This window comes from Pteropus alecto, unplaced genomic scaffold (assembly GCF_000325575.1).
Source record: "Pteropus alecto unplaced genomic scaffold, ASM32557v1 scaffold39, whole genome shotgun sequence".
Classification (NCBI taxonomy): domain Eukaryota; kingdom Metazoa; phylum Chordata; class Mammalia; order Chiroptera; family Pteropodidae; genus Pteropus; species Pteropus alecto.
In genome coordinates this window covers 13,201,974-13,212,536 of record NW_006443568.1, presented here as the reverse complement: position 1 = coordinate 13,212,536, position 10,563 = coordinate 13,201,974, and the positions used below count along the sequence as shown (strand labels likewise).

At 34.9% G+C, this 10,563-nt stretch overlaps 1 protein-coding gene across 2 annotated transcripts in view; it reads right to left on the bottom strand.

The window, feature by feature from the left end:
• The window catches only part of HP1BP3 (heterochromatin protein 1 binding protein 3), a 31,139-nt gene that overhangs the window by 2,794 nt on the left and 17,782 nt on the right, over positions 1-10,563 (bottom strand). For both annotated transcript variants that reach the window (XM_006924483.3, XM_015598923.2), the window contains exons 8-10: positions 6,147-6,237; positions 1,883-2,042; positions 335-446 (exon numbers count right to left, since the gene is read on the bottom strand). In XM_006924483.3, the coding sequence (XP_006924545.1) occupies positions 335-446; positions 1,883-2,042; positions 6,147-6,237 (363 nt within the window). The remainder of the gene's footprint in view (positions 1-334; positions 447-1,882; positions 2,043-6,146; positions 6,238-10,563) is intronic.

Sequence of the window (10,563 nt, the reverse complement as noted above, 5' to 3'; positions counted from 1 at the left end):
AAAACATATATATGCCTCTAATTATCTTCCTGTCATTATCAATTATTTAATAAAAAAGGAATGAATGTCAAAACGACTGGCCAAGGAATTTAACACTTGATTTCAGGAACACATAGCTAACAATAAGCTCCAGCAGGATAGCCAAAATTACTCTGCTCTTACATGAAAACCTTTTGCTTGAAAACAATACTGCCTTATGTAGTCTTTATTTTCATGTACATCAAGTTATGTGTAACAGTAATAACGGTAAAATAAGTTAAGCCAAGCCTGTAACTTAGAATCAGATTTTAAATTTATAAAGGCCAATATGTTATATTATGGGCTAGGTGTTTACCTGGGGTAATAGGGAAAACAGAGCTGGAAGGTGCCACTGAATCCTTTACCAGAGATCTGTTCCATCCACCCATTCTTTTCGCATTTCTGCAAGGTTTTTTTTAGCAGATGCACTAAACAAAAATTCAAAAATGAAGAAAGTTATTTAATATTCAAATTTGGTAATTCAACTACAGTCAGTTACACATCAATCAAATGTCTTATCACATACAGTAACTAACATGTTCTAAGTGAATCCTTTGTGGTATCCTTTGTGGTAAGAGGGATTAACTAATTCACTAAACAGTTATTAAGTGCCCATAAATTTGGCAGGAGTAAAATTATAATGGTGAAAGTCTTGAGACCATTGAGTTAAATACCTCGGTTCATGGAAAAGGAAACTGGAGCCCAGACTGGTTAGAGACTTGCCCCAGAGTTGCACATAAATGCTTAATAGCTGACCTAAGACTAAATCTGTATTTCCATTCACTCAAACATCTCGAGTACCTATAAGAATAGATAATCATATAGGAGAGTATCTATAAGCAGAACTAATTTCTCATGAATCAACACAGAGTACCAGAATATCATGGCTCCTAAAAGCCTCACTAATTCTCATCTTTCAAACAAAGACACATCAAAAACATATTTTATGATTCAGTATCTAAAAAATAGCTGTAAAATCAGAGAAACTGAAAAGGTTAATAACTAAATTCATCTTCTCTCACGTTTGACCAAAAGAAAAAATCAGGAAATAGTCTAGAAGGGTCAATTTGCAAAATTAAACGCAGTACATGTACCTTAAGAAAGGAAGGAAAGACAAAAAACACCAGTTTTCGAAGTAGAGAAGAAAACAATCAGAAAGCATTCTTTCATAACGTTAAAACATACATATTGCAATTATGTTAAAAGTTAATACTCCAAAATTACCTTTTTATTTAAAACAATATATTCTAGTTTGCATTTCGTTACTTAACTTCCATATTTTCCACTCCATGACAGTGTGCCTATTCTAGCAGTTCGCCGAGAAAACACACGCTCTCACTACTCTGTATGTGATAATGCTGGTAAGGCAAGATTCTTGGTCTCAAAATCATCACCAGACAGGGTAGATACACTTTACTAAAAAAAGTATTTTCTGTTACAGAGCTTAAGTAAGAAATAACCTAAGTAGTTAAGTATTTTAAAATACTGGCTTGGTTTCAAGGTGAAATTAGATATTTTGGAGAACATTCAGAAGTAGGCAAGAAGATATACACGAGAGGTGTTCTGAACCTAGAGATGTATTTAAATTACAATAAAAACATCAGAAATATCTTTACAGCAGAGTAAAATTACATTCTGATCTTTAGCACATTGTAAATTAAGGATAAGCCTTGATTGTGGTTTTCTTTTTGTAAATAAGAAACAAAATTTGTAAAATTGTTGTCCCACCGCACCCTCAAAATTGTTCCCTCTTGGTTTTCATAGCCAACGGTTCATGCTTTGACACTAGCAGCAAGAACTCTAGGGATTTTTCATAAAATAACTGCCCTAATCCCAGTACGATGCACACAACTCCGAATCTTACTTTGATAGTTAGAATTGGTCCCTGGGTGGTTCTCCAGGACATACTTCTTCAGAGCAGTGGTGGAGCAGGTCTTCGGCTCATTCATGGCAGCAATGGCAGACAAGATTGCATATTCCATCAGGCTTCCACCAAGCAGGGGTTTCTCCCCTGATTTCTTCAGCTGTTTTCCAAGGAGGAAGAGAAAAGCATCAAGACAACACTCTCCCAAAGCAGGTCAAGACAAGACTCCTCTGCACCAGGTGGGTCGGAGTTCCTGCATTAGCACAGATACGTTTTACAATAAATTGTCAGGTTAGGGACTTTCTCTTTCTGCTTATCAGGTATTCAATCTAACTGAGGAGTCTCAACCCTCCTGTGCATATTTTCTCCTTCCATCTACCCCTCCATCCAATCTAAAATAGCAATAGCCAACCTAACGCAAAGAGAGTGACAACTCTACCCCAATAAACAGGTTAACCTAGCAGGCCCTCAACAAATTAAGATGCTTTGAGAATACTTTTTTTCTGAATCTGAAAAATGTAGTTATAAAAATAATAAATGGCTCTTTTAATCCTGTAAGGAAAACAGCAAAGGAAAATTTTGATAAATATTTAGAGTATCATACTGCAGAAAATTAAACAGGTAATTCAAGGACAAAAGGATGGAGAACAAAGGTGAGCACCAATAAACAAAAATTGGGGGATAAAAGGACAAACTCATACATAGTCCACAACAGTGATTCTCAAAAATTGGTCCATAAACCCCTTGGGGTTCCTGAGACCCTTTCAGAAGATATGTGACGTCAAAACTATTTTCATAATAATACTATGATGTGATTTGCCCTTTTCACTGTGGTGACACTTGCACTGATGGTGGAAAAGCACTGAAGCATAAAACTGCTACCTTATCACAAAGGAAGGAAGGGGCACGAAAACTACATAGTGGTTACTATATTCTTTACTGCTCTGCCCTTGTGGTTTAAAAAGAAAAAGATGGTTTCACTTAGGAATGTCCTTGATGAAGAAGTACAAATTATGTTATTAAATCTCAACCCCAGTGCGTGCCTTTTTGGTATTTTATGGGATGAGATAAGGAAGAATGCATCAAGCATTTTGGCTATATATGGTGCTATGATAGCGGTCTCGAGGAAAAGCACCTGTGATTATTTGCATCGTGAGCTGAACTAGCTGCATTTTTCATTGAATACCCTTTTTACCTGAAGGAATAACAGATAAACTAAAGTTATTCAGACTTATTTATCTATCTGGTAGACATTTTCTTGAAAATGAATTAAGTGAGCCTGTCACTTCAAGGAAAACAGCTAACAGTATTTGTTGTGAATGATAAAATTCAAGTTTTCGAAAGAAAATTTAAATTGGGAAAACTTGTATCTACCACCGTGAAATTCCTCGTACCTTTCTGATGAGATCAGTCGGTGATATTAATGTGATTTTTGTTGTTTGATAAAATGTATCGACATTCAAAAATCTGCATAATTCAGTGAACCACTATTTTCCAAATGATTGTTACAAAATTATGCATGGTTAAAAGACTGACTCAAAGTTCAAGACAGACAAAAGGATTTTAAGGTGCAGAGTACAAGAAGTTCACTGATACAGTTTCAGGTTCCACATGCCAATTAATCTTTCAGAATTACTGCAAAATCAATTAATGTAATACATTATATTAACAGAATCAGAAACAAAACCCACAATATCATCTCAAGAAACAAAGAAAAAGCATTTGATAAATCCAACAGCTATTCATAATAAAAATGACAACTAGTAACAGAAGGAGCTTTCTCAGCCTGATGATAGGCATCTATGAAAAATCCAAAAAGAAAAATCCACAGCTAACTCAATGGTGAAAGACTAACAGACGAGAAAGTCTTCTGCTCTTATTACCGTACTGAAGTTTCTATCCAGTGCAATCAGGAAAGAAAAAAAATATGAAAGAAATCCAGATTGGAAAGGAAAAAGTAAAATTGTCTTTATCTGCAGATGACATAATACTGTATGTAGAAAAATCCTAAGGAATCCACAAAAAATTCTAAGGAACCCACAAAAAACCATTAGAACTAATAAATGAGTTCTACAAGATTGCAAGATATACGAACAATAGATAAATCAATTGTATTTCTATAGGCAACTAATGAACAATATGAAAATGAAAATAAGAAAATGCCATTCACAATATCATGGAAAAACTTAGGAAAAAAAAATTAATAATAGAAATATAAGACCCGTACACTGAAAACTACCAAAACTTGCTGGGAGAAGTTAAAGATATAAATAAATGGAGAGACAGTCAGTGTTTGTAGACTGAGAACTCAATGTGGTAAAGATAGTGATTCTCCTCAAACTGATCTATAGGTTCACTCCGATCTCTACCAAAATCCCAATTGGCTACAGTCTCCAAGACCCTGGCATAAGAACTCACATACAGCTCAACGGAACAGGAATGAGAGTCCAGAAATAAACCCTGACATTTATGGTCAACGGATTTTTGATAAAGGTGCCAAGGAAATCCAATAAGGATAATCTTTTCCATAAATGGTATTGGGACAATTATATATCCACGTGCAATAACATGAATTTATACCCTATCTCACACCATAATAAACAAAACTTAATTCAAAACTTAAAACAAAACTTAATTCAAAACTTAATTCACAGACGTAAATGTAAGTGCGAAAACTATAAAACTCTTAATAGAAAACAAGGGAGTAAATCTTTGTGACCTCAAGTTAGGCAATAATTTATTAGATAGGACACCAAGAGCATAAGCAACTTCATCAAAAACAAACACTTTGTATTTCAAAAGCTATTATTAAGGAAGTGAAAGTAAAGCTACAGAATAGGAGAAAATATTTACAAATCATGTATCTGATAAGGAACTTGGATCTAGTTATATAACTCTTCTAACTCAATAAAAAGAGAAATAACCCAACTTAAAAAAGAGGCCAAGGGAACTTTTAAATAATAAAAAAATAAAATGAAGCACTCACAAATAAAATTAGGCAAAGGATTTCAACAGACATTTTACCAAAGATAAAACAAATCTCCATTAAGCACATGAAAAGATAATCGATGTCGGTAGTCATTAGGGAAATGCTAATCAAAACCACCATCAGATGCCACGTTATAACCACTAGTATGGCTGTAATAAAGATAATAACTAGTGTTGGCAAAGATATGGAGAAACTGGAGCCCTAATACATTGCTGGTGGGAATGTAAAATGATACAGCCACTTTAGCAGTTTCTTAAAACAAATACACTATATAGTCCAGCAAGTCTACATTCCTAGTTATATACCTAAGTGAAATAAAAACAAAGATCAACAAAGATTTGGATGTAATGTTCAAACACAACATTAATCATAACAGCTAAAAAGGAGAAGTAACCCAAGCGTTCATCAACTTATGAATGGATAAACAAAATGTGTTAGATCCATACAATGAGATACTGTTTGGCAATAAAAAAGAATAAAAGTGCTGATTCACACTGCAACATGGATTCAACTCAGAAACTGTCTGCTAAGTGAAAGAAGCCAGGCACAAAAGACCACCTACTGTATAATTCTATTCACATGCAATGTGTAGTAAAGGCAAATATATACTGAAAGAAAGCAGATTAGTAGCTTGGCTGGGGATGGGAACAGGGAGGACTGCAAATGGGCACAAGGGATCTTTTTTGGGTAATGGAAATGTTCTAAAAAATTGGATTGTGGTGATGGTTATATAACTCTAAATTTACTAAAAATCAATGACTTACAAATTCTAACTTAAAGTGAGTATATTTTATGGTACATAAATCATACCTCAATAAAGCTATTTAAAAAACTACCATTTGTTGAGTTTGGGTATAGGATCAAAGAATAATATCCACAACTATTTGAAGATTATCTTAAAATATCCCCTTTTCTAACTGTGTTTCTGTTGTGAGTTGGATGAATTTTTTTCATAGACCTAACCCAAAATATACTGAAACAAATACCAGCTAAAGAATGAAGCTATGAAGCTAAAGAATTTGCAAAAATGTTAATACAAAGTGCCCCTTTTCTCAAGATTTTTTTTGAGAAAAATATAGTTCTTTTTCAAATGAATGTTGTTTATGTTAATGTAATGAATGTTTAAGAAATGAATATTTATCTTTTTCAGTTTAAATTTCTAATATGGGTAAATACTGATAGGTATAACCCACATAAATAAAACTTCTTAGAGTCATCAATAACTTTTTAGAGTATAAACTACTTCTCTACAAACAAGCCTTATTAGCCTCTAACCTGGAATGTTCCAGAAGCTCCTTTGCCAGTTATTTGTTCTAACTGGCCTCTCTCTACTGCTCTTTGCAGAGCATTCTTCAACAGCTGAGGCCTGCAGAGAAAACAAACAGTGATAAATATATCAATGAAGGAAAGACTTGAATAGTTACAGGGTTATTCCCTTAACTAAAATTCTGATTCCTATTACATGTAATACTTTGTTAAAATAGACAATAAAGTAATAAATTACAGGCACCCTTAACAAGTTACATTCTTTTTTTCTTCAAGTAAAGAAGCTAAGTCATGACCTGTACACAAAGAACCAGTTTCCAAATTGCCAGGGCGCTCCAAAAACCTATCATTTATTATCATCAGACCCCAACAGCAACCAAACTGTGTAATCAAGCAACAAAAGGGCATCTTTAAAGTCCCATCCAAGTCTGGAATTCTGAGCAAAATTCCTAGATTTTTAAAAATAATATATACACATTACCAAAAAACAGCATATACACATTACCAAAAAACAGCTGAGTCACTTTTTACAAACCAGTATCTAAAAGTCAGCCTAATAAAATACAATTCCTTGAGAAAGAAAATAGGTTGTTTTTAACGGTATCTCTGTCTTAATAGGTTTGTAGTTTTTTTTTAAAAAACTAGGTTATCGAAACCAAATGGCAGGCAAGAAGTGAATACCATTTAAAAAATATAAGAACACTGTTGAAGCAAAGAGCTGTTCTGTAAGGGGCAGGGGTCTGAATGGTGGCTGGAGAACCTCAAGTGCAAGGAAGAAACAAGATGATTTAGGGCTTAAAGGGGACTGTGGAACAAGACAGAGTCAAATGGAAAGTTACACATGCAGGCCCGCAACAGGACACCTGAAGAAAGGGTTAATCAGAATCCAAAAGTTTGGTGGTGTGTTTTGCCACACCTTTCGAGAATTACTATAATAGCACCCAAAGAGCAGAATATCATACGACTCATTTCAAACTGATTAGCTGCTAAGTAGACAGAAAAGATCAGTGGGGCAGCCCACTGAAGGGCAGAATGATGAAGGCCAAACTATTATAATTAGAGGTGCTTTATTGAGCTTTGATTTTTTTTTTTTTTGAGAAAAAATTTTGAATCTTTTATCTAACCACCAAGCATTACAAGCTGGGTTGACACTAGACTTTTATTAATTAGATCATCCATATGCTTGAGGGAGAAGAACTGAGGGATCCCACATGTTCTAACATAGGACTTATACCATTATATCTTGTACATCCTTGATGCTCCAAATGAAGAAACTCCCAATAAAAAACTCCTAATGAAAATATTTCTAAGCCAGTGCTGTTCCATTCAGGGTATGACTTATGCCGTGACACAAAACACACACACACACACACACACACTCTCTCTCTCTCTCTCTCTCTCTGTCATTTATCCCACAGACATTTATTATTTATTATGGTTATGCAGGAACACAGACATAGATCTGATCACTAAACTCAAGGACTTTAAGAGATAATGAATACATAATAATTACGGTAGAGAACGACAAGGGCCACGGTTGAGGTTTGTGCATAGAGCTTTGAGAACATAATTAAGAGAGTAATTTAACTGTCAAACAATTTTTCTATTAGTTGCTCTATTAAGTTAGATTGTTTAAAGGCTGATTTCCAAAGGGGGAATCACGAAGCTTAAATAAAATACTGAAACCCTCTTTTATCAAATTAAATAACTGGTCTGAAAATAATCATCCTAGCCAAGGTTCAAATGCTTCAGGAATGAGTATAAGTTAAATAAGTTCTCTTAACATTTTTGTTTCCTCAGCAACACCAATTATTACATTAGCATATACCTTGTCCCAGGCAAGAGTTCTATCACTCAGAGTTCTATCATTCAATCTTGCCTTCAGGTAAAACCATACTTACCAACGGCTTCAAAGCGTCTCAGATTGGCCCTCTCTAATTGCTGTCATAACCTTAGTATAAGCTATCATGCACTTCTTCCTGGTTGCTGAGCTGCTGTTGTCACAGTGCACTGCACTATGAGGTCAATATGCCTACAAAGGCCCCCTTTGGATTACGTTACTCAACTGAACAGGTGTCAGGTCTAAATGCCTCTATCTAGCTTCAAAGCCTTCCAGGACATGGTCCTATCCCTTGTTAGTCTAGATCCAGTCAGATCCAGGCTGCTTTCAATTCCCAAAAAAGAATGCCAACTCTTGCCTCTGAAATTTTTTCATGAAGCTCCTTTCCCATACTGTTCTCGCAAAGCTACCTTTTCCCTCCTATGAGGAAAGAATGCTTTCCCCGCTCTATCATCACATTCAAATCCTATACATTCTTCTAATAAATCCCCATCTCTTTAACTTATTGTAACTCCCATGCACAGCTCCCTTTTCTGAAAAATTCTATAGTCTATATCACACAATTTTACACTTACTATGGTGCCAAGTACTGTTCTAAAAGATTTACATGTGTGGAATAAACAAGATAATACAGCAATGCCAAGAAATAGGTACTATTACTGCCTATACTTTACTGAAGAAGAAAAGTTAAGTGACACAAAGTCATTTTTCCAAGGTCACACAACATGGCAGTAGAAGAATCAGGTTACAAACTTGGGCAGTCTGACTTCAGATTCTGCATTCTTATCATGCAATGCCTGCCCTTTCCAATACACGACAACCCTAAATAGTAGAAAAAGCAAGAGGTGTGTAATTTAAAGATGAAATAAAGTTCTGGCCTCACCAGTGAACAGCCTAACCTTGGGTAAGATTTTTATCAGCAAAATTAAAGTAGGAATATATTTTTAAGTATTTTGACATGGCAAATAATGTAAACAATAGTGTTTTATAAAGGCTGATACAAATTCAAGACTATTTATTATTAAGCTTTTCAAAAAAGTAGACCAGTTTAATCAGAAAGCAGAGTATAGTAGGCAATTGTTGGTTACTATGTTTTTCAACTGTGGATAAAGTCCATACTGAGAGATAAGAATGAAAGCCATGTACAGAGAATCAAAGGTCATGGATGGAGAGCAAATTGCAACTGACAGCAGCAAGGGTTCTGAGTGTCAGGAATCGAAGAAAGTGAGTTACATCAGTTTCACAGAAATGCATACATAGAATTAAGAAGATCAAGAAATTCTTGAAATTACTCAGATGTGAAGCTCTTAAGAATCTAAGAGGTCTCCAACGATATCGCTATGTTTAGAGCAAAGTATGAGGCATAAAATGAAATCTTGGACAATGTTTACGTTTGGTGGGGGTAGAAAGAAAAAAAAAGAGAATATAAAGTTACACCCTACACAAGAATTAGATTTTAAAATTTGATTTATAATGCCATATGGCAAAATTACCCTGGAAGATTTCTAAAGAAACTTCCTAGAGGCCAATGCAAAGTCTCCATGTGAACCCCAAATGTCCAATTTTTCTCTAGGTTGCAAAGTCACTGTTATTAAATTGAGGTGACTTGCTTATTACATAAAAACTGTCTTTAAACATTAGAATCATATTTAGCATGGTCTGATGCTCACAGCAAGAGAATGACATTGGAACTGAGACTAACTAATAATACTAACACTAGCTGAGCACTTATTACATGCCAGGCACTACTCTAAATGCTTAATGTGTACTAGGAAATTTAAGCCTCCTGATAACCCTATGAGTTATAATCTGTTTATCAATGAGGAAACAGAAACCCAGAGATAACTTATACAGGGATACAAAGATAAAAATGACAGAAATTTAAACCTAAGGGGACTGATTCTAGTCTCCGCTTAGCCACATGCTCTACGGTCTCCAATATATGGAATGAGAAATTCATGTTTACTCTCAGATGCTCCAGGTTTTATGTTCTTTGGAACTGGAATGGCCAAAGTGACCACATTCATTCGCTCATTCATTCAACTAGTATTTTTTAAGCATCTACTGCGCGCTAGGTTCGGGGAAACAGAAGCAAAAAATATAAAATCTTGGCCTTCAGGAATCTGACGTGTTAATAGGGACAGACGGATTACTTTCTTAAAAAAAAAAAAACAAAGAAAATACTTAGTATGCTAGAATGTGATGAGTGTTATGGAGAAAATCAAGGCAGAGAAGTAGAATTCTGAATGCTGGGAAAGGAGACAAAGGTCGCAAATGTAATTTAGGTGGTCCTATCAACCAAATGCAATATGTGGGCCATGTCTGGATATTGATTCGAAAAAACCAACTGTAAAATGTCATTCTGGAGACAAGCCATATGAACGTGGCTTGGGTACTGAATATTAAGAAATGATTTTGTTAGAAATAATGTTAGTATGATGGTTATGTTCCCTCTACAATTATGTGTATCTTTAAAATTTTCCAAAATAGACATTTAAAAAAACAGTAAGGCAGTCAAGGCAGGCATATGGTGATAACAGAGTAAAACCTTGAGGAAATGAAGGAGTGAGCAAAGCGGATTATGGG